Source organism: Rhinolophus sinicus, chromosome 4, assembly GCF_057876585.1.
Source record: "Rhinolophus sinicus isolate RSI-liver-muscle chromosome 4, RSI-T2T, whole genome shotgun sequence".
NCBI classification, from domain to species: Eukaryota; Metazoa; Chordata; class Mammalia; order Chiroptera; family Rhinolophidae; genus Rhinolophus; species Rhinolophus sinicus.
The window spans coordinates 102,704,275-102,728,472 of NC_142504.1; the positions used below are offsets into that span (position 1 = coordinate 102,704,275).

General features: G+C 38.8%; 1 protein-coding gene across 2 annotated transcripts in view; it reads right to left on the minus strand.

The window, feature by feature from the left end:
* CCDC68 (coiled-coil domain containing 68) overlaps nucleotides 1–24,198 on the minus strand; it is a 43,060-nt gene that overhangs the window by 3,590 nt on the left and 15,272 nt on the right. For both annotated transcript variants that reach the window (XM_019722023.3, XM_019722016.3), the window contains exons 4-11: nucleotides 23,279–23,365; nucleotides 19,868–20,008; nucleotides 18,727–18,852; nucleotides 17,118–17,246; nucleotides 11,966–12,048; nucleotides 5,712–5,817; nucleotides 4,328–4,411; nucleotides 2,057–2,133 (exon numbers count right to left, since the gene is read on the minus strand). In XM_019722023.3, coding sequence (XP_019577582.3) covers nucleotides 2,057–2,133; nucleotides 4,328–4,411; nucleotides 5,712–5,817; nucleotides 11,966–12,048; nucleotides 17,118–17,246; nucleotides 18,727–18,852; nucleotides 19,868–20,008; nucleotides 23,279–23,365 — 833 coding nt within the window. The remainder of the gene's footprint in view (nucleotides 1–2,056; nucleotides 2,134–4,327; nucleotides 4,412–5,711; nucleotides 5,818–11,965; nucleotides 12,049–17,117; nucleotides 17,247–18,726; nucleotides 18,853–19,867; nucleotides 20,009–23,278; nucleotides 23,366–24,198) is intronic.

Consider the following 24,198-nt stretch of genomic DNA (forward strand, 5'->3'; position numbering starts at 1 on the left):
CGTTTCCCAAGTCATAGGAAGAAAATAACTCTTTAAAACTAAAAGACCTTTAACAACTCGTAGCTAAAGAATTGGCCACAGAGGTCATTCATTCTCTGTCCAACACATCCCCTCTTTATCAGCCAGAGTCTCAGCATTCACTACTGGAGTAGTTACAATACGGAGACAATAAATTGCTCAGTCCTCAGCTCCAGTCTGGCTCCATTCCCTCCAGGGTCACAACAGCTGAAGTTGTCCAGGATGCCTCACCATCCCGAGGGGCATGGTATCTGGTAAGGGAGCAAAACACTGACCATCCTCCCTTCCCTTGCAGTCATGTTTGTCCTTCTGTTCTAAGCTCTTCATCCCTCCCTGCGATGTGACTACTTCTCTCACTGCTTCTGAAATGTGGCCGTTTCACTGCTTCGTTTAGTACTGTTGGGGCTTCCTTTCTCCCTTTATTAGAAGCTGCTCGGCTCGGGGCTAAAAAGTTGATAAGGTAGGGTTACTTCAGTAGAAAGAATAGGGCTGTGGGGAGAGAGGGTGGGGAGGAAAAGAAGGAGAAAGCAAAGGGAGACAAAGGAGGAAGGAGGTGAATCCTGCTTAAGAAAAGGCGCAGCCATCAGAGTGGCTGGAAGTAGATTTCAGTGGCCGAGAACAGGTCCAAGACACTATCTTGTCCCTCAAGGTGAACCTGAGCTAGTTATAAGGGAGTCTAGTATTATTAGCATTGTGGTGGGGAAAGGCTCCACCTGTGCGTTGCCATGGCAGTTCCCACAAGGGCGAAATGAGGACAAAAATCCCTCCTCGTGCCAGCAAGGGCTGGTCAGTGAGGACTCGCCTGGGAACGCCTATAATGTCACCCCTAAAAGTTAAATATTTAACACCCTCATTTTAGAAGGAATAAAACCCTAAGCCTCTTTGTTCCTGGGGCAGCTGCTTTTCTCCTGGCCTGCCTGCTCCCGCTATTTTGGGAATGTGCTATCCTATGTCTTTTCATAAATTCACCACTTGCTTGGCTTATCCGGTGCCTCCTTGAATTCTTTCCTGTGACGACACCAAGAACCTGTTTTCCAGCAACAGTAGCATCTGGGGGCCCAAAGAGTGCAGAAGACTTGATTCATAATGGTTTCCTCTCTAGTCTCTAATTACATATGTCATTAGCAACGTGAGGCACTGTTGCAAGGGGTTCTGAGGAGGAAGAGGAATCCAAGGGAATTCCTAGCCTGGGGCTCATCACGGCTCAGGCACAGTGCAGCAGAGAGTTTCAGAAAATGGGCTTCTGCCCTACAGGGACTAGACTGAGAAATCCAAATGCTGCAAGAACAGGAAGTTTTTAACCACTTTTTAAATGGTTCGTGTAATTACAGACTATGTTCTCTTTTACCTGATAATTTCATGGAGTGTTATGGAAATGAGATTTGAGCCCAAAAGTTCTTTTTTCTTTTTCTGTTACTTTTTCTTTCTTTTTTCTTTTTACAACTTGTCACTTCAGATTCTGTCAACACTGGAAAGTGACTTCGATGGTTTCAGTTATCATTTTGATTGCTTTAGTGGGTCATTACTATTGCTTGATTTGGTCATTATTAGGTAGTTACTGAAGACACTTGTTCTTAGCAATGTGGGAAATAAAATGAAATACAAGGACTTATCTCTGTCCTCTTGACATTTACAATCTCTTTGATCTGAGATACAGACATGGACATTTAAATAAGTAGAAACTACTTATGAGTCAAATGCTCAGTGATGGCACAGAAAATATTTGTAATGAAGGACTGAGGATACTAGAGATGATCTGTTTTGTTTGGAGAAAGTGTTGAAGCTTTTTCTACAGCAAAAAAGAGGGAAAATGTATCTAAGTTCATTCATTCACTTATTTACTAAGTATTTATTTGTTAGGCTTCAAGGATTCAATGGTGAACAAGATTAACACAGTTCCTAGTCTCAGGAGGGTAAACAAATGAATCCATAAGTATTGATACATTGGAATCTTTCTCAGGTGGGATGAATGTCACCATTCATGAATGTTCAGCAGAGGTTGTGAAGGCAGATGGGGGTAGGGGAAGAAAGACCTTACCTTGTAGAGATGGCCTTGGATACCATTGTCCTAGGAGTTTCAGACCAAAGTGCCACCTTGGTTTTCAGTTCTTTATTCTAAAATTGAAAAAAACTGTGCAGAGATCACATAGCTAGCACATTTATCAGCCACATGCTTAATGCTTCTGGTCAACCCTACATCACTACTTGGCAGTGAGCTTGTCCTTCCAGCCCCTCTACTGGAACACAGAAGGTAGTCAATTGAAAGTCACTATTACCTCTGAAATTACAAACACGTTCACTGGTGTACGTGACCTTATTTAGCTATTTAACTTCTCTGTGCCTAATTTCCTCATCTGTGTAATAGGTATAACCATGGTCTCTTCACAGGTTCTGAGATGAGACAAAAATAGGTAAAGAACTCAGTTCAGGGCCTGGAACAGATTTTTAAGACTAAAAAGCAGTTGTTTACAAGCCATGCTGAGTGATTGCCCATGGATGGTATGTTTACATGATTTTCTTATGACATTTGCTTATGATGTCCTAATTTGTATAGAATAAATATGTCAGCTATGTGCAAAATAATATAAGAAAAATATTTTATCACGTAAATTTGCCAACAGGTCACAAAATGCTTTTAGAGACATTTCTTAGAAGGAAGAGGCTCTAATGTGATATGGATCACATCATCTGCGGTCCCTTGATGTAAATTGGCCAGCCCTTACTGGGCACTTGAGCGGACGCTAGTTTGGGGCCAATTATTCCAAACAATTGCTGTGTTTTCAGCTGTACAGAGCTCTGAGCATCACCTCTGTGAAACAAATAGTCTCATATAACCTAAAGAAGATGAGAATTTTAAGGAAAACCTGAGGGTTGAAGAGTTCACCCTCCAGAATAAAGAGAACAGTGGTCCTCTGGGAAGGTAGAAATGACAAAATAGGGCGAGGTTTACAAAATTTAAGATGTGAAAATATTTACAACCTCTTTCTGTTCTTATGACTGTGTTCTTCCATAGAGGAAAAGTAGAAAGAACATGGTGGAAGGAATAGCATAACAGTGTGCTGGGAGCATGATTATGGGAGGAAGTCAGAGCATCTCTGTATTCCACGGGACAGGACAACATGGCCGGTGGACAGCAAGCAGGGAGTCAAAACACTGAGGGGTGAAGTAGAATGGGTGACCAGGTCTAGGCCGTCAGTGAGTAGCCATTTGACAAAGTCGAGCTGAAGTAAAGGCACCTGTGGTGTCCTCAGGTACCCCCAAACTCAGCGGGGACTCCACCATACTTCCTGTGAGGCAAGGGTACTGCCAACTTAGGACTGCAGCTGAAAGACTAAAAACATCTTCCCTAGTTAAGGGGGGGTAGTGGGGAGGAAGAAAAGCACGTCTCCTAACCGTAAATCATACAGTTTTATGTTAAATTTTGAAACACTGAAAAATAAGAAAATTACAAGAGGCTTCTTGAAGTGAGGCCTGAGGCAAAGCTTGGAAACCACACAGATATGGATGAAGGAAGAATAGGAAAGAAGACACCTCAGGGTGGGAGACGCCAAACCTGGCTATCTGCCTAGAGCTGAATTTACACAAGCGTGGCCTTGACCGAGCTTTTAACTCAAGTCCACATCAAGAGAACTTATCTTTCTCCTCCATATATTTTGGAAAATTCGGGTGAAATTTAACATAATCTTATATGTAATATTAATAATACAAAATGTTTAATAATTAATACTTTAATATTTAAGAGTACCTCCCTCAAAGCTATAATTTCTTATTCTTAGAAGATGCACATACACACATACTCACAAAAAGACACTCATATATACACACAGACACTTGCATGTACACTCACATATACCATGTTTCCCCGAAAATAAGACCTAGCCGGACAATCAGCTCTAATGCGTCTTTTGGAGCAAAAATTAATATTAGACCCAGTCTTATTTTACTATAATATAAAACTGGGTCATTATAATATATAATATAATATGATATAATATAATATACTATAATATAATATAATACCGGGTCTTATATTAATTTTTGCTCCAAAAAACGCATTAGAGCTGATTGTCCGGCTAGGTCTTATTATCGGGGAAACATGGTAGACACTCAGACATAGGCACACACAATCACACACAGACACACACACCCATTCGCATACAGACATACGCAGTGTCATACTGGCCCATCATCATGCACAAGCACACACATACAACATTCATACAAAGGCTCCCGGATCCAGTGAACACACACACACACACACACACTCACTCACACTCACACTGAAATATATAACAGATTCTGTCCTTACCTGGGCTTCAAGTGTGTTAACTTTTTCTTTCAGGGTTTCAATTCTTTTATCTTGTTCTTTTAAATTATTCTTTAATCCTTCCATCTAAGAATAAGGAAACACAATTGGAAAAAATCTTGTCAGACAACTTGTCAGAAAATGAAGTCAGGAAATTGTACAGGTTTCTGTGGTCAAATAATGTTCACCCAATAAAAAAATTAAATCCCAAAGCACTAGCGGACTCAGCAGGCTACAGAAAACAGCAGTGCAAATTGGCACCTGGGGAGGAGAACATACAGACGTTGCTGTTAAACATTGGAATCTTTGGAAAACCTGTTAAACCAAATTCAGCAGGAGTGCCTCTGCAGAAAGAAGCATTGGTCATCCTTTCATGTCTCAGCTATGTAATGTTTTCATCCTGCAGCCGCAGAGGTCAGTGGACATGATGCATGGCCATGGCCCGGCATGGGGAAGCTCCCTGAGGAAAAGATCTGGTCAACCAGTGGCATGAGGGGTGCCTGCTTAGTTTTGGAAGAAAAGCATCAGCCGACGGGCAACGTGGACCTGGAGAAGTGCGGTGACGAAGCTCAGAATGGTTCAGGAAGAGAGGAAACACGTAGATTCTAAGGCCAACTCGGCCACTACCAGCTGTCATATAACTACTGTGGGCCTCGGGTTTCTCATCTATAAAATGAAAACATGGGTCCTTTCTGGCTCTCGTGTGCCGTGAGTCACTTGGTGAAGTCCTAGCCAAGCAAACACAGACGCTACATTGATGTCAGGGCGGTATCTGTGTTATTTAGAAAGACTCCTTTTGGAAACAAATATTGGGTAGTAAAACAAACAAACAAACAAACAAACAAACAAACAAATAAATGTCTGATTTCAAGTCTAAAGCACATCCCCCAAACCAGGTCGATACACATCTTGATGTTACTGTTGTGAGTATACAATCCTCCATCCATCTTGCTGCCACCACAATAACCTTATCAGGATGTTCCCAGAGAAGGGCCAGGCCACAGCCCCTCCTAATACACCTGCTACGTAAATTTACATGAAACTGATCAATCGTCCCTTCTTCAAGGAAAGGCTGAGCCGCCTAATCTACAACATGTTCTAAAGAAGAGAATACACTGTCTGGCTCAGAACACTTTTTGAAAATCACAGACACATCTAAAGAGCAGTGAAACACAGTGTCCCAAATATCTTCATCAAGACCATTCCAGGTGTCGGCATGCAGACAAAAGAGGGCATTGAACACAGAGCCGTGTTGTATGGGAATAAAAAGGAAATGTCAGTGGGGAGAAGCATCTCGCTGCTTGTAAAGCCCAGGCAAGCCGCTTGCATTGGGCCTTCCTGCTGTAAGCATACCATCTACCAGAGAAACATGCTTCATTAATCTGACCTCCTGGATGACACCTCGCAGGTTCTGATGTTGGGCGTGAATCACGAACTGCAGATGAGAGATCTGCTCCTGGAGAAGGGAAATCTCCATGTGAAGATCCTGGCAACTGGAAACGCAAAGGAAAAATAAGAGGAAGAGATCTGTTAATGCACTATACAGCTGTTTTGCTTTGTTTTGTTTTACAGCTGTGCTGCCAGGCTCTCCTCATTTGCTACACTGCTACCGGGCATCATACGAGTAAGATGCCCAGGGCCCCATATGCCACACAACACACACTAAAGATAGACAACCACAAAGCAGCCTCTGATTAGCTCAGATATAAACTGGAGTGAGAATATCCATTCAAAGATAAATTAGTCAAAAGCTCCTTTCTGGCTACCTGTGACTCCCCGCCCTCCAGCAGGTAGTTGAGACAAGTTGTATTAAGCCAGGTAAAACACTTACATATGTAATCCGTCTTGCCTATGAGCATCTACAGACCTCGCACCCATCAGAATGCCCAAATAATTACAAGGGGTAGCAGGGTTAGAACATGGAGACTTTACATATCATCAGAAACCAATTTCCAATGACACAGAGTTAGTATACATTTTAGATTGCCTGTGTTTGTCTTTTTATTTTTTTGGTTTCCTACTTTTGGTAATTCTGCTACCTGTAAGTAGGGCAAGAAAACAAAAGGAAGAAATTAAATTCCAGCTAATATTTTAAGTCTATACCAACAATTGTGAAGAAAGATGGGTGAAGTTTGAATTTAGATTATTCATACTTTCCTAAAACTCTATTTAGATGACTGGAATTGATTATACAGCTTTTGACTAATTTCTCTTTTCGCCAATATTATTTGAGTTAAGAAACATGCAGTGTGGCAAGACCAGCAAACTTGGGAGCATTGTGACTTTGAAGTCACACACTTTTCTAAGTCTCAGTATAACAGATATAATCATTCCTACCTCAACTACTTTTCAAAATTATACTATAGACTTAAAGAGGTAAAGTGAATGTGCTTTTGGAAAATAAGCTTTTTACAAGATATTAATATTGTTTTCCAATTAGTAGCCAACACCCAATACAAACGCAATTTTGATATTTTATAGTCTCTTCAAATATTACAAAGGTCATGGAAATTCATGTGATATTAGAGGACATGTACTCATTAGAGAAAAGGAGTCTCCATTTTCATCTCACGTCATGCACTAAAAATTGCTTCACATATTTAATATGTATCAGAGGATCTTGTTAAATCATCAGGGATCTAGTTACAATTTTAATCCAATATGCCAGGGTAGGATTTGAGATTCTGCATTTCCAACATGCTCCAGGTACTGCCAATGGTTTTCCTGGTCCATGGGTCATGCTTTGAGTACTTTGAGCAGCGCAGTACTAAACCACTAAGGTTGTCTCTCAATTTGTTATTTAGTAAACAACATAGTCTCTTAAAATCAAACAATTTGCAGGCCACTTGCAATACTTAAGACAGTCTTAATTTTTTCCTCTCTTGTGGTTTTGCATGAGAAAGCTTTAAAAACAATTTTTTTACTAAGAAAATTAATTTCTATAAAACTCTAGAAATCCTTGCACAAGTACAAATGATGTATAATGATAGCAATGACTATTCAGCCCATGAAATTAAGCAATTTATACTATAAAATACTGTACTATTACACAACATATATGTCACAAAATATATGTAAAATGTAGTTCATTGTTACTAGCATAAAAATAAACACCATCTAATGTTCATCAATAAAAGATTGATTAAACAAATTATGCTACGTTCATGCTACTTTTATTTTATATATACACACATATCACAGAGATAGGCCAATAGAATTAATTTATTTCAAAGATGATTTTGCAAAATGCTATAAAAAGAATGGTCTATTCAACAAATAGTACTGTGACAACTGGATATTCATATGAAAAAAAGAAAACTGATCCTAACCTCACCTTATAGTAAAGAAAAATTCCATGTAGATTATGAATAAAACTGGGGATCCAAAAGGCTTTCAAAAGACCATATAGAAGAACATCTTAATGAACTTGGAATAGAGAAGGATTTTTAAACATAGAACTCAAAACAGGATCAACCACAAAGGGAAAGTTTGAATAGACAAAAATTTTAAATTTTTTGTCATCAAATACACATGAGTACGGCAGCCTCAGAATATTGGTAACACAAATGACTAATAAAGGCACTAATATATCCAGAATACATAGGAAACATCTATAAATCAATAGGACATGAACCCCAGTAGAAAAATTAGAACTTCACAGAAAAGATGAGTAGAGCACACAAGGATCAAAACAGCACAGAAGGCAAACGGAAAACTGGCCCACAGCTGGGACTGATTCAAAATTGCTCCAGTGAGGAGGGAAAAAACAAGAAAGCGCAGTCAGACTGAGAACATTACTGGGAAATAATGAGAAAGAGCTTGGGATGCTTTGCGGAGGCAGACTGGCTTTGAATATTCATAAAATATTCATAAATTGATTTAAAAAATAAAAATTTCATTAAAATGTTAAAGGCAAGTATTCAGAATGCTCTCATTGTGTCCTATGATGACCCAGAGCTCTGGGACCAAAGGGAAATAAGTGTCTTTAGAAGGACAGCAGACTGGGGACACAGCGGGTAGATATTATGCTCTCCAAAATATGAAGCTCAGGAACTTTCCCCATCTATTCCATGAGAATACTACCAAAAAAGTCACTGACGATACACAGAAATCCAAAATAGGTTTCAAGATGGAAGAAAAGTGTTTCTAGAAGCACTCTTGAAAACACAGGGCTTTCAGACTTGCCTGTCTGCATTAGTATACTGGTCAGTGACTAAAGGAAGTTACAGGAAATCTCTTAGGGATTGTTCAATAAATGTGAAACCTAGTCATCCATTTAAGGTCTTTGAGTATGAGAATCTTCCTCAGTAAGCTGCCATTTGAGATCCCTTTATTCTCTGTTATGTGCCTTTCAGTTAAAGCACTCAGTCTTAATAAAGAGGTACTAAAGCAAAATAGCAGGAAGAAAATATAACAAAGGCCAGGCGGACAAGAGGCCAAGCCCTTCTAACAAATGTCTGTATCTAGGATTCATACTATGCCTCCCAATGCCTCAATATAAAGTAAATGATGAAATTAAAATAGAATAAAAAAACCTTCTACTTTCGGGAAGATGCATTTTTGCCTATTACTCCCATGAGTACAACCAAAAATCTGAAGATTATACATAAACAAACACAAGAAGACTCTGGAAAGTGGAGAGGAGAAGGCAGACTAGCTTGGGACCTCGGAATCCAGGCAACAACACAACAGTGAGTGCCTGGGTTTTCTTTTTGCCTTATATTTCCCACACTTGGAGCTGAAAAAATCCAAAGCCTGGAAAAGCCACTGGGAGCAGACAACAAGTCTCAAACAAAAAGAGAGGAAAATCTTGGCCCTACCCTTCTGAGGAAGGGAATGGAAGAGCCCCTCTCAATTCACCCCTGTGGGAGAGTAAACAGAGTACCATTTCTGGTCTTCTTCCTGCTAGATTACTTAGCGCTCAAGAAAGGAGGTCGAGCCTATCTTTAACTTGCAGACATGTGAAAACAAATGCCTTTGCCTTTCACTGGTAATGTGGAATGATCATAGACAAATTTGGTTGAGGAAAAGGGAGTTCATGGAGAACTCTTTCCATCCATTCATCAGGATACCTTCAAATCTATCTTTGGGTTACGAACACCAGAGAGGAGCATTACTGAGCCTTGCCACACTGCCTTTTCCTCCTTACATTTGCTATGCCTTTGGCATCGTGCTATCCTTTCTTAAAGGGCTTTCTGAGGTACAGCTGTTTTGGTTACCGTAAGGATTCAGTTGAAGACATTCTTTGTGGTTTTCTTTATGAGCATATCCTGGAAAATTTTCTCTCTGGCCTCATAGACATAGTAAAAAGAACTGGACTTCTCCCAAAGAATGGGTTGGTTTCAGTCGTGAACATTGTGAGTCACAAAACTAATCTTAAGTTCCTCTTTGGGTTGCCTGCTAAAAAATTTAAAATAGAGTCAGGGTCTCCTGTGAGCAGGTGTACAGCACCTCATGGAACGCAGTGTGTGGGCCAACCTCATTACTCACCTGTTCTCGCATCTCCTTTGCCTCCTCATCCGATGTATTCCCAGTTTCATGAATCATGTATAGGTTATGGAGTTTTTATAAACAGTCTTTGATTTTCTTAGAACTCGGTGTGCAGAAATACACAATTATAAAGGGTATGGATAGCATGAGGATGGCCATATTTACCCAATCCCGGAATACAGCTCTTTTAAGTTTTCGTAAAGTGCATTTATTGCCAGGGATTAATGCATTATGATATTTATAGGAATGAAAATTCCAGAAGAAATAAAAAGAGCTAGGTACCGAGATACAGGAAAGCCGTGAAAGTGGCAGCTGAAGCTATGCTGTTGTCCTAAGATGCTACTACTTCTGTGCACGTTACACATCACCCAGCACTGGGACTATGAATAACCCTATATGGAATCGCCACTTGAGAGAGAAGATAATGAGATTGGTCATACCCTAGAGCTTCTTTGAAACTATAAAAGAATCTTATAAAAGAGTCTACCGGGGATCAGATTGCCTGCTGTTTTGGATCTAATGTCTACTGCACCTTTATGGTAGCCATCACTGAATGTGACTCCCCAGTGGAAGAGAGGGAAACTGAGGATCACAGCCACAAAATTAGAAGAGGCCAGGTTTACCTTTCCCAGGCCAGACCAAGCTGAAAGAATAAGCTAAGAGGTAGGCGCAGCTCTACAAAACTCAGGAATATGTATTACCTTTGCCTGTCAAAAATGTTCTCCATTGTTATTTTCAGTGGTGGCACTAAATGGGGGCCTTGTGAGAGCCATCCAAACTACCACAGGTAAATGTACAATTTAAGTAAGAACAATGTGCTTTGACCTACAACCTCAGCTTCCAGATATCCTTTCTTCCCATAAGGGATTTGTCATCCTTAAGGAGCTCCTATATGTAGATGGAGGAGCCAACCCGCTACTTATCTTACAAACCTCAAGTGTGTTTCCCCAAAGGACAACTATAAAATGGGCCTGTCTGTTTGTCACAGGGCAGAGGGATAAGTCGGAAGCTTGCCTTATGCTCATAGTCACATGGGACTGAGGATACCTGTCTGAGAGAAGGTCTCAAGAGGTCTCCAGAAATAAAAGGCAACATTTCTTCTATAGCAGAATGAGCACAAGCTATGCTATGACAGCAACTTCTGAGAAGCTGAGTAGTCTTGACAAGTCACTTAACCAATTTGAAGAACTGTTCCCTCCCTGAAAGGTCGATGGAAGGATTACATTAAATAAGATACCTAGGGTTACTGTACAAACTGAAAGTCACAACACATGTGTCAGTAGTGATGGAAGTAGAAATATGGAGTCAACCTTGTTTTTAGGAGAAGATGCTTCTGCCAAATCTTTTAACCCTCATTTGTGAGGATTAGCTTAATATATTATAATGATATACACATAGCTATATGCAAGAAAAAACCTGTCATTTTCTTCTGAGTTATAAAAGGTGAAGAGATTTTTTTTAACATTAGAAATGTTACCCTCAGAGATGTTTTTTAACATCAGAAATGTCAAATTGGAACACATTGAATTTTTTCATCAAAATGATAGAATGCAATTTAAGTCATGGTGACTGTCAAACCAACATCTACATCTAAGGGAAATTAAATAACCCATAGCCCCCAGGGAAGCAGCCCCAAGCTATTCCTTGAGTAAGAAGAGGACTTCCAAAGGACTGGGGTTGGGTGCCGGCCAAAAGCTGGTGGTGACAATGTAGAGATTGATCCACCTGCTCAGTGCAGAAAATAGTATTAGGCCAATTTTTATAGTATTAGGCAAACTCTTTCCTCTGGAATTTGAAAGGAAAACACAGAGAATATAAACCAGCTGGTGAAACATGGGGGAGGGAAGGGAATGTTAAGGAATCATACAGGAAGAACAAGAGAAGAGTGAAACTGTACGTGTCCATGACTGAATGGGAGCAACAAAATAATTTGGTTCCTAAAAACTACATTAGGTGCCAAAGGGTGGTATTCCTGTCTTCTCATGAGACGCATCCTCTTTATGGCCGTATTTCTCCAATCTTAACCTAACAAATCACCTTTATTTGTGGTAGCTATTGCTTTAACCAAAAGAGTCTGATTCATATGGATTTCATTCTCTAGCCTCTTCGCAAGTGAATATTTCTACACACTTAGGAAGTAGATTCGCAAACCTTTTTGCATACGTAGCACTGGATTTGAGTTGCAGCAGCTTGTTTTCCAAAGACAGCTTTCTTTCTAGCAGTGTTCTCTTTTCCTAGGAAAAAATAAGACAATTTTTGCTTTTCTCTTTCTCTCTCTCTGTCTCTCTTTCTCTTTTTCTCTCTCTCTCTATCTCTGTGTATGTATGGTGATGCATTCTTGCAAACTGTTCACAAAAGATGCTTCTTGTAATACCAGAAATATGTCTTGAGTGAAAGAGGTAACTTCATGTGGAGATGTGACAACCCACCTCAGTGAAGCCTGGTCAGACATTCCTCTGTGAGGTTTTCAAGTAGCTCAATGTCAACTCAAGACTAGCTGTCTTTACTCTCCTCACCTGCCTGGAAACCTTTCACTCCTCCTCCAACCCCTTGCTGAAAAAGAGCCTGCTCAGTAACGCTTCTCCTGCCTCTCTCCATCTCACGCCAGCTGCAAACCGCCTGCTCAGTTCTCCCTAGGCACTGGCTCTCCCACCATGACACACACTTCTCCGTGAGACTGCCTTGTTGGTATCCAAGGCACCACTGCTTTTCTTGACTGCTACTTATTCACATGGCATCTGTCAGAAAATAGAGAAATACCGAGGGTGCCAAAAAAATGTATACACATTTTAAGCAAGGAAAAAAAATGTATTAAAATTGTAATACAATGAATGACGCTAGTATTCATTTGATGAACGCCATCTTTTGAGTGAACGTCATACTACACATGGCTACCATAATTCAATTCAACTTCGAAAAAGTAATACATAGATAACATCTCTTAAAAGATGTACTTTTTTTTGGCACCCCTGGTAGTAGTAAATGCATCTGTAGTGAAGGCTCAAGGCCACAATTGATAAAGTCTTCCTAATTAGTATATAAGAGAAATTATGATATTAAGAACATGTAAAGAAATGCCTTTAATGTCATTATTAAGCCAAACTCTTTCCATCCAAAAGGCAAACAGACAAGTCCATGAAAAAACAAGCTGGGATGATCGTGTCCTTTTTTATATTTGAAGGTCAGAGATTTTTTTTTTTAATTTTTTTTTTTTACATTGCTGTTTAAAATCACTCCTGCTGCAGCATTTATATGGGTGAAATACAAAGCAGTGTTGAACAGCAAAAACCTCTGAATGACTTTGGACATGGAATGACCTGGTTTTGAAACTTTCTGGCTGCCAAAGCTTTAACCTCTCTGGGCCTTATTACTGGTAATAAAAATTAACCAAAACTCAGAAATCCAAACAATATACAGCATGACCACATGTCAATATACAGCATGACCACATGTCATTAAAGTCATAATGGGTCACTGTTTAATAATCCGACTCGGATAATTTTTCTCTTGGAGAATTTGTCTGTGTTTGACTTTTATTATTTAATACTTGATTAGAGCCCTGACCCTGAAGCTGAGTGTCAATTTATAGATTTCTACCTGGCAGAAAAAAATAACCCCAAAGGTTATGGATGAATTGCCTTAAAGAATATTAACCAGCTGCGTATCTAACCTAGTAATCCTATCGTATGTATATTCCTTTTTCTTTTCAAAATGCCTATAAATAGCAGTTTCTCAAAATATTTTATTTTAACCAGTTTTACCATCTTACTGGTTGCCTCATTAATTGATGAGTTGAATAAAACATCTGACGTGTTTCTATATTTTATTCTTATATTTGTATGAGTCATGTTTTTGTCTTTTTGAACATCTCTAAAATGGGGATAATACTCCCTATATTGAAAGTTGGGATGATTGAAGATAATATAAGTGAAAGGCCTACGTGCTTCTCTGGCACATATTAGGACCTTGGTATATAATAATTTGAAGATACCAAACACTTCATATCTTATGTGCTATGTTATTTTTAAAATTTACACTAACTTTTTCCTGTAGCATTTTTGTTACATAGAGAAATTGATCTGGGTGTAGCCCTAGTTCAAATTATTTCTGAGGGATCACCGATATGCCTTGTAAGCTGATACTAATTGTATCATCAAAGAAACACAGCACTGTTAATATATTTTGAATTTGTAGGGAGGAAAATGGTGTTTCACAAACATTCTTCTTAATGGACTTACTCTTGATGAATGGATCTTCATATGCAGGGCTTAAGGAGATCAGACAGGTGGACATGTCACTGTTCTGCCTTGGCCACGTCTCTATCATCTAGCTTAGGGTCTTAATGCTTCCTCTTTGACAACACAGAAAATCACACTATACCAGCCAGTACTTCTCAGGGACAGTGCCTTTCGGAAAGGAAAAGGAGTTCACAGCGCCACCTAGTGGACAATCTACTCTTCCCAAATCACACCTCTGCGGAGCTGAAGCATTCCCCCCATTCTACTGATCAGAATGGAGCAGATACCAATTTAAATCACTGCCAAATGTTAAAATCGAAACGACATAGGAACCAAGGATGTCATTTTTATCCAGCGTCAGAGAAGATAGGAATGTAATGAAAAGGACTGGAAATTGGTAACTGGAGGACTGTGGAATAGTTCCTTGCTCTCACTGTCCTCATTTATAAAATGATGAGGAACAACGAGGTGGTCTCAGAAGCACCTTTGAGCTCTAAAATTCTAATAGAGCTAAATCAATGACACTAGAAAACAAATATGATGCAACAGAATTGCACTGCTAGCAAAAGGAACATATGCCATATTAAAATGCTCTTACTGGGCGTTTTTGCTGGCTTATCACTGTGTTTATAGAATTCATTCTCACTGCATTCTTGATTAAAGTGGAACAGATGGTGAAGGTTTTAAGTAATGTGTTCATTACCAGACCTCATACCACTAATGGCTATTTACTGGAGCAGTGGCTTGTTCAAGTGAGTAGAAAATGAATCCTTCTCCAGGGGGCACCCACTACCAGGGCGGTATTTTATCAACCTTTGTTGTGGATATTCATTTCTAATTTGCATTTCCTTGTTGTACTCAAGCCTTTCTCCTACTAATACAACAAAAGCCTCAGTACCCCCTTCCTTCATTCTAATACCCACTCCCCACCTGAAAAACCCTTCTTCAGTCTATATTTTCAGTCTCTCCTTAAACCAAGATGATGTTGCCCAGCTTTACTTATAGTTGTATTTATTTGCTTGTTTGTTTTACACGTGTAAAGTATCTTTAAACTAAACCTGTTAAAAAATAAAACAATTCCTGCGCATTGCCCGTCCACTGCATTCCCACCTCGCTCTGCCTCCTAGACATTCCGACAGGCTCCACCTTAGATGTTATTAAACTAGAGTATTCTGGAAGGTTACTGCAAGGCCTGGTTGAACCATGGGCATCTTGTCCACTCACTCTGTCACAGAGTCCTAGAGACAGCCCACTGTTATGGGTCAGTATCAAGACAAATGCTAGGTCATCACTTCTCAAAAATGTCTGCCAGTATCTGAGCCACTTAACGTTTTTCTAGGGTATATCCCCTACATTCAGTAGGGGTGTAAGCATCTCTAAGGACCCCTAGGAGAAAGAATGGAGATCTGGAAAATACCTTGAATCCCACGTAACCCAGATATACTACACTGTAATCTCCACAAAGAGAATTTATCTGTCTGGTTCATTCACAAATAGGTATCTAGCCTCTAGCTCTGCCTGGTACCTGAAAGGTGCTCAAACATTTGTTCAATAAATAGTCAAGTGAATATACCCCAGAATTCTGAGGTGAACTCACATCTGGTACAGATTTCCTGGAGTTTCTAGAAAATACAAATTGTATTCCATTGTTCTTTGTTAATTTTCAGGGACTGACAGCTGGCCACTAAACCTGACCCAGTGGTGCTGGGTTCAAGGTGATTGTAAGTCTAAATTCAAATGTGATAACAGTTAATCAAGCTGTTTGGTTAAACAACCCTATTTGCATTCCAGAATTGTCTTTCATTCTGAAATGCTAGTATTCTCTGTGCTATCGTAGTTTGTTAAACTATATATATATATGATAAATATTCTAATACTACAAAGTATTCATCCAAATGTTACAATTTGTCCAAAACATCACACTTATAAACTGTCATACTTGGACAAACCAGCTCCTTGAGAACATTCTAGGACAGTGATTTTGGCTAAAGTATAATACTCAGTAAACCACTGCACAGCACAGATGTAGCTGTATATTATTATTACTAGGTTCAGTTAAGTTTAGGCTTATTTAATTTTCATGATTTCCTCACAGGACCTTAATTAAGATTACAAATTCAGCCAAATACATAGTGTTATAAATTAAATTCTTGGGACATATTTAAAATCTAATCAAAGTTCCTTTGGCAAGAAATGTGACTATTGAAATGTGATGCTTCTGAAGTGACATTTCGAAAATGGCATCAACTCAGGCAGACTCATTAATAAGGCTGAGAAGAACAGAGGCAAATCAAGGAATTAATAAATATAAAAATTTATTAGAAAATATTTACTAGAAATCAGTCTATATTCTTATCTACCCCCAATTTAGTTTCCGAGTTGCCAATTTTCTATTAGTTTGTTTTGCTACTAAAAAAAGTATATTTGAAAAAATAAACCAAAAAAACCCAAAACATTATATCTCGGTTTGTCTGAATTCTAAATTTTAAGGCATGCATAACTAAATTTCGGTGCTCACTTTTTGTATATATTTGGAGTGCCAACTACTTAAAAGAATAGAGCAAGAAACTTTTAAGTTTCTTTTTGTTCTATTATTACTTTCCCTGGATTCTCTCTTTTGACATTTCCAATTTCCACAGAATGTCTTTTCCAAATGTGAACTATGTCTGTCCTAGTGCAGCTATAGGTTTTTACAAACCTAAAGGGGACGTGGGTGGCCAAAGTGGACCCTTGGCTGACTCGAATACGTAAAAATGCTATGATTACAGGGATCCTCTATATTGTTACTCGTAAAAGGTAGGCTGTGTGATAGTTTCTGTTGTTTCCATTCACAGCCTCTCCTGGTTCCCCTAAGTCATACGTTTACTAGGAGAAAGTGACAGACTGATGACTGTAGTATTTATAAAGAGGTAAATTACTGACAGTAACGAAGAAACTAACATCACTGTATGCTTCCTAAAGAGTTAGGAGCTGCACAGAGTACTTCTAACTCATGTTATCTTATTTCTCTTAGTGTTACTTTTTTAATTCTGGGAAGAAATCCCTTTAATTCTCCAGGCACTTACCTTTTCCATTCTCTGTACAAGGTTCTCCAAAGCTGTGATTTGATTATGTTTTTCTTCAAGCTTTTCAGCAACTTGATTCAGATTTTCAACCTGTTGTTTCAATTTCTGCTCTTTTTCAAGTTTGGTAACCTGTGGTCAGAAAAACAGTTGTCAGACTATTGATTTATTAAATCTATACAGACATTATCTCCTGTTCCAAAAAAACAAAAAAATCGAATAATTCATACATGGTTAGACTTCCGTTTTGAATTCAGTATTTCTTTCAAAAGAAACCTGATGGACGACAACAACGCCAAAACAATGGAGAATAAATAATATGTAAATATTGTTCCCAGAATGTTCACATTTGTTACCATAAACCATACTACGTGAACTGGTATCAGAAAGAGAGACACTCATTTAAGAAAAGCAACATTTTTGACTTTTTGTCCACCAAATGTATCTAGAACAAACATAAAATCTTATCTGTTCAAGTCAAAAATGTTTTATTTTTAATGAGAAAGTGTCATAAAAGCAGAATAATGATCCTACTGTGTCAGGGCAGGTAGCTGTCCCTGGAGGGTAGTCTTCAAGGGGCCGCCCAAAGGCCACCCTTGGGCATGTCACAGCTGACTTCTAACTGACACACCCACACACATTTTCATGTGTATTTAATAGAACTTGAGATTTTATGGTTGAAAAACAAAATGTCTGGCTTCCCTTGAAAACATCAGGTAGGCATTCCTACCAGCCAACTCCAGCATGGGGCTGAGTCCCCTGGCAGGGACATGGGCACGCCAGTCCCTGCAGCGCCACCACTTACACAGGGCACTAGGGTCCACACAAGCCTCACTTCACAGATCCAAACATCCCACCCCAGCATGGACGAGTATCCCGGTTTTGAGGTTTGGCAAACACACACACATCCACACTCACATATTTATTTTTCCTTTTCCAGTCCTACAATATATTCTTCAGATAAAGTTTTATTGGTCCTAGACTATATACTTCAGACTTAAAGAGAAACAACAAACATATATGTGGGTGTGTATGATATATACACATATATACGTATTTATGTTTTTTTATATTTTCAATTTATATTTTTGCGTATATATGAAATATGTAACATTTGTATATTTCAAAATATATACGTACACATACACACACATTTTTGTTTGTTTAATCTGAAGAGTGTATTCTAGGACCCAAACCATTCTGAAACCATTTATCTAGCCCAACTCGTTCATTGTAGAGACCAGGAAATCAAAACCCAAAGAGGTAGAATGACTCAACCTGGGTTGGCCAGTTAGTCAAAGGCAGAACCATGAGTTCCATCACTGGCACTGTCTCCTGGGACAGCCCTGACTTCTAGGCAGGGAGGCACAGTCTCCCAGAAGCCTGTGCTCTGCAGGGCTCTGGGCAAGAGTAGCAAGACAGCAGCTTGGCAAGCTCTGGGTACCCTGCTAAACAGGGGTTGGGGTTGATCCACACAGAACATGGGCACCCTGCCTTCCCAGGGCTTGCCAAGTCACATGGCCACTGCTTGTTTCACATCTAACTCCGCCAAAACGACGGATATAAATGACTGGGGGTCGGTTCTCCAATAGACAAGCTGCTAGCTGAGTACCTGGAGTAAGTGTTTACTGTCCTCATGCTTATTTCTGACTTCTTCAGACTGTGTTTGATAGATTTCAAATACTCTCTGGGCCGTGTTTCTCAGGGCCGCTGCCCCCGCTTCTCTGGAGGCTTCCAGCTAGGGGGGAAAAAAAAAAGAAAGAAAGAAAAGGTCACTGTGCATGTTTTGACATTTACAGTAAAAAGAGTTCAAGGCAGAACAGATTGATGGGCAATTAAAAACAAAGAGGCTGTAGTTGTACCCCTTGCTCCTTGTAGACAAGAGATAGGAGAAAAGATGCTGTTATCTGGTAAAATGAAAAATGAGAAACCCCTATGTAGTGGGACTGTCATATAGGCAGATCTGCCCTGGCCAGGCCAAACCAGAGCTCCACGCACCTCAGTGCCCTGAGTTTATAGACTGAATCCTTCAAAGAATTCCATGGTGCCCTATCAGCGTGTACACTCATTTGCAAGCATTTTATCATCAGTGTCCGCGACGGTGCTACTAAATGATGTCTCTTCCTGAAATAGCACTGAGACACAATTGGAATTGTAAAGGCAATAAAGATAAAGTGTCATGAATCCTTCAAGGATTTCACCTAAAGAAATAATCAAGGATGGCTGAAAAGATTTACCTACCAAGGTATTCCATTGCAGGACTGTATATATAATGAGTAAAAAATGGAAAATAGGAAGTATCCAACAACAGATTCATGAAACAAAAGAGTAAGGCATTTGACTGTGACTGCTCTAATTAATATTTATTAAATATGTAAAAACTAAAAATTTATTGTAGTAAGAACACTTAACATGAGACCAACCCTCTTAACAGTTTTTCAAGCATACAATACAGTATTAACTACAAGTACAATGTCATACAGCAGACCCCCAGAACTTATTTATCTTGCACAACTAAAGATTTTTACCCATTGAACTTTTGTAAGATCTTTTTAATAATACAAGTAGGCCCCCAAATAAAACAGTGATATTTAATTGATGAAATGTCAAAATGCTCCTCTACGTATGTGAGCGTCCGTATAGGTCTGTGGTTGCGTGTGGCAGTTAGTTGTCTTCTTTCACAGATCCAGATATCTATCCTATGGGCTCAAAGGCTTGAAATACAAAATCAGAAATTCCTTCTATGGCCATACCTTGATTTTCAATACTTCATTCTCTTTGCTCATTTCTAAGAGCTGTAGGTCTTTTCCTTTTATCCTTTCCATGAGCAGATCCAGGCTGCAACAAGAGGGATCCATTTCAGAGTCAGCGCCATCCTGAATGCTTCCACAGCGCTGAAATGAACAAACATTTAAGTCTCAGACCTGCCTTTTCCCTTCCTCTACAAACTCTGACAATAATTATCACTCTGTATTACATATATCAAGAAAGATTCAGGTAAGCACAAATAAAATGCATCTTTGGAATATCAGATATCAATGGGGACTTCAAAATGAAGCAGCTGGCCTCTATATTTGCTCAAATTTGAATAGATTCTTAAGAGATGTAGAAGTACATCTTTCATGTCTTTTACATTGCCTACAGTTTTAAATATACCATTAAGTCCTTCTTAGGAAATAAGTAATATCCACAAGTTCAGTTGTTGTTTTTTTTTAATCTATGTTATAGACATAAATGCATTTTGGTCATATTGCATTAAACACTAATATAATCAGATCTAATAGTTACAGTACATAATATTCAATGTTCAGTAATGCTTTGTTGTAATCACCCTTTTAAATTTCTAATCAGAGATGTCAGAATTGAATGTTACTGCCAGTGTAATTCTGTGTAAACTCCAGCTCATTGAAAATACACTTAGAGCATAAAATCAATCTCACCTGGAATCAAGGAAATGTGGAAGTAGAAAGGAAATTTGAAACCATTTAACTCAACCACATTAATTTTCCAGACACGAGAACTGAGAGCAGAGCCCAAGTTTACACAGCAAGTGGGTGGGGGAGCTCAGGATATAGTCTCTTAGTTGTCCATCCTGTGCTCTTTCTGATTTCCCAATTATTTCAAGACAGACCAAGGAGTGACTATACAATTACACTTACCCTACAACTATCACAACTTTTACTTATTAAGCATCTATTATGGGCCAGGTAATCTTTTAGATGTTTTATACCCAGTTCCTTGTCAGGACACTAGTAGGTACTATGTCCATTCTACAGATGAGGAAAATGAAGGTGAGAAAGTTTAACTAATAAGCTCAAGGTTATACCTAAAACAACTGCCAGAATTAGGATTAGAATCAAAGTTTATTTAACAGCAAAGCCCATGTCCTTTCCTGTACAATAGACAGACTACATTTACAGAAATAACTAAAATAAATTAGTGCATATAAATAATATAGTCATCATAATTCTGTCAAGGTTTTTTTTCTATTTCAGGCCTTTGTGCATACTTCTTACTCTCCATAGACAGAGCAGGCATTATTTTCATTTTTTATTGGTTAAAGAATACTTGAGGGAAAGACTCTTGTAGAAGGTAGATTACCGGCTGTGGCAGATAGCTACAAAGGTCATAGGTCAGTGTTCTCAAACTTTAACATGCATAGGAATTACTTAATGATAGATGTGGTTAAAATGCTAATTCTGATTCAGAGTTCCAGGGTGGAGTTCTAGCTGCTGCATGTCTAACAAGCTCCCTGATGCAGCTGCTGCTGCTGGCACTGTTGAGAGTAGCAGTATAACAGAGTGAAATGCACTGTCAGTCTCTCCGACTCCATCTTGTTCAAGCCTGCTTTGTTTCCAGGGCCTTAGGTTAATAGCTTCTTGCCTATGGACATGCTAATCATTAGAGGAATTCTGCTTGCCATTTCAGTTTTAGCCCCTTACCAGACAGTGCCTCTCCAGAGGACATGAGGGAAGTATGTACAGAAAATCATGGATGTTTATCAAAGATTCTGCAGAAACCTTGTGACCTGACTCACATCAACTAGAGTCCACAGTCTAAGAACAAAGAAGTTTCACAATCTTCTCAGACCCCTGCTGGTGCCTAGATGTCTGTGGTTGTCAATCACCTCTTGCCCCTCCCATTGCCATAAAAGAAGCCTGAACTCTGTATTTTTTGAAGATGGATTTGAGGTACCACTAGGTCTCCTGTCTTCTCAGTTGGCAACTTCTCAATCAATAAATCTTTCCTTACTCCAAATTCTGACATTTTGAGTTTTGGCCTTTCGAAGCATCGGGCATACAGACTTTGTTCTATAACAGTAGAGCCCTAGATCATTATGGGTAAGTCCCTACAGCAATGCTGCCTAGATACTGAAGGGGGAGAAGCTGATTTTTGGTGCTCAGTTTGTCTGCTAACATTCTGTGGTTTGAGATGGCCAAGCAGACACACTGGCAACACAATTCATCTCCATTCGTAAGAAGCTACTCTTATCCAGGTCCCCCAAACCTCCCCATTGTTATTCCCAATGGTCAATGTTCAGTCTTCAATTTACTTGACCCATGGACACTGTCTGACACAGAGGCCCCTCCCCCCTTTCTAAAGCCCTTTTTCACGTGTCTTCAGTGACTCCATTCTCTCCTGTCTTTCCTCCTAATCCATGAGCCTGTCTTCTCAGGCTCCTGGGATGCTTTTTCCTCTTCTCCCAACATCTAAATGTTGGAAATCTCAGGACTCGGTGCTTAGATTTTCTCTCATTTCTATCCACACTCACATGCTTGGTGATCTCCTCCAGTTTCAGAAGTTAAAGTACCATCCTTACTCCCCAAATCTCTATCCTGTAGCCTGGACCTTCTAGCCTAGATTTCTACCCTCAACTCCAGAATCAGATATCCAGCTGCCCAGGAGAAAACACCACTTGGAGTTCTAATAGGCAATCAATATAACCAAAACTGAATTTTTAATCTTTCCCATCAGTCACAAATATTAACCTTTTTTCCAGTTTCAGGACACTTAAAATAATTGGAGCTAGTTGTGTTAGTTTGGGGGCCTGAGGATGATTCAAGGAGACTGTGTTTATGCATCATACCTTCGGCTGGTGGACTTTGGCCATATTCAAGAGTAGATAAGACTGACATTGACAAGATGCACTTGGATTAGATAAAGTTTAATGTGACATAATCCAGACAAGGTTAAGTGCAGAGTGCTTAACTTTAAGAAAATAAGGCTGGTTGCAGAGGAAGGGGTGCCTTTAACCTTATCAGCTGTCTGATCACTTGGCCTAATGGCTTCAACTGTGTTTCCATTGGTGTGGCCCAGGTGAGCCTAAAAGTTTGTATCTTTGTCTATCATTGGGAAATGTTGCTGCCATGTATCTTGGCTGGGCCGACATCTTCCCATATACTTTAGAAAAGTAAGCCCAGTTTAAAATATTCAAGTAAGGTCTGGTCATTCCAATCCAATCCTACTAATGACATCTGTGGTTAAATATTTCATACATATGCCCATTAACGTCTTTAGATAATGACAAAATATTTAATACTCATCGTTCAAAGCTTCCAAGAATAACTTAATAATTATCAAAAAAATCACTTAAATACAGTCTGTATGGCTTTATGTTTATTTACTGAAGAAATAAAAGTGGTACATTTTGATAAATTCATTACCTTTGCATCTAGTTTGTGCTTTATACTGTTATGTCCTGTTTCATCTTTAAACATTTGATTTCGGATCTTTTCCAGAGTAGTACGAATCTAGAAGAAAAAAAATATGTTTTTTTTTTTTTAAGGCATTTAATGCCAAATACTTTTTTTTTCTCTATACCAGCAGCAGTGCACTGAATTTATCTAGAAAATAGTACATATATATTGATCTCAGACTTAAATAATTACCATCAACCTAACTTGCATTTAGGCTAATATTATCTGGATTGTAGAAAATGAGCATTTGGTCTTTATAACTCTTTCTCAGTCAAACCTAAAATATAACCTAAATGAATATTATACTACAAAATAATTACTATTTAGTAATTAGTATCTAATTCTATTTAGTTCTATTTTTTCTATATAGTAATTTAGCACTAATTTACTATTTAGTAATTACTATAATACAATTACTGTTTAGTAATCACTACAAAATAATCACTATCTAGTAATTACTACAAAATAATTACTACCTAGTAATTACTAGAGAATACTTACTATTTAGTAATTACTATAGAATAATTACTAAGTGGAAATCATACAAATTTATGCATAAAATATAAGTCCCACGCCTTTGTGACCTATGGAATTACAAGACACTCTAAGATGAATCCATAGATCTGAATGTTACAAAGTACCCATGTCCAAATTTTTCCATCTGTTCTGAGAAACAGTTCATACGAATATATGTTTTTCTCAGCCATTATCATTGGGTTCTCATAGAATTTCAGGTTTTTAATGAAGGAATATGCTTACACGTAGTCATTGGCAATAGCAACCCTGAACTGTAAGAAGGAACAAGCGAAGGAGAGACAGACACTCAGCAGGAAATGCAAACATCTACTAGGGAACACAGCACCAACTCATGAAACAACTGAGAAATG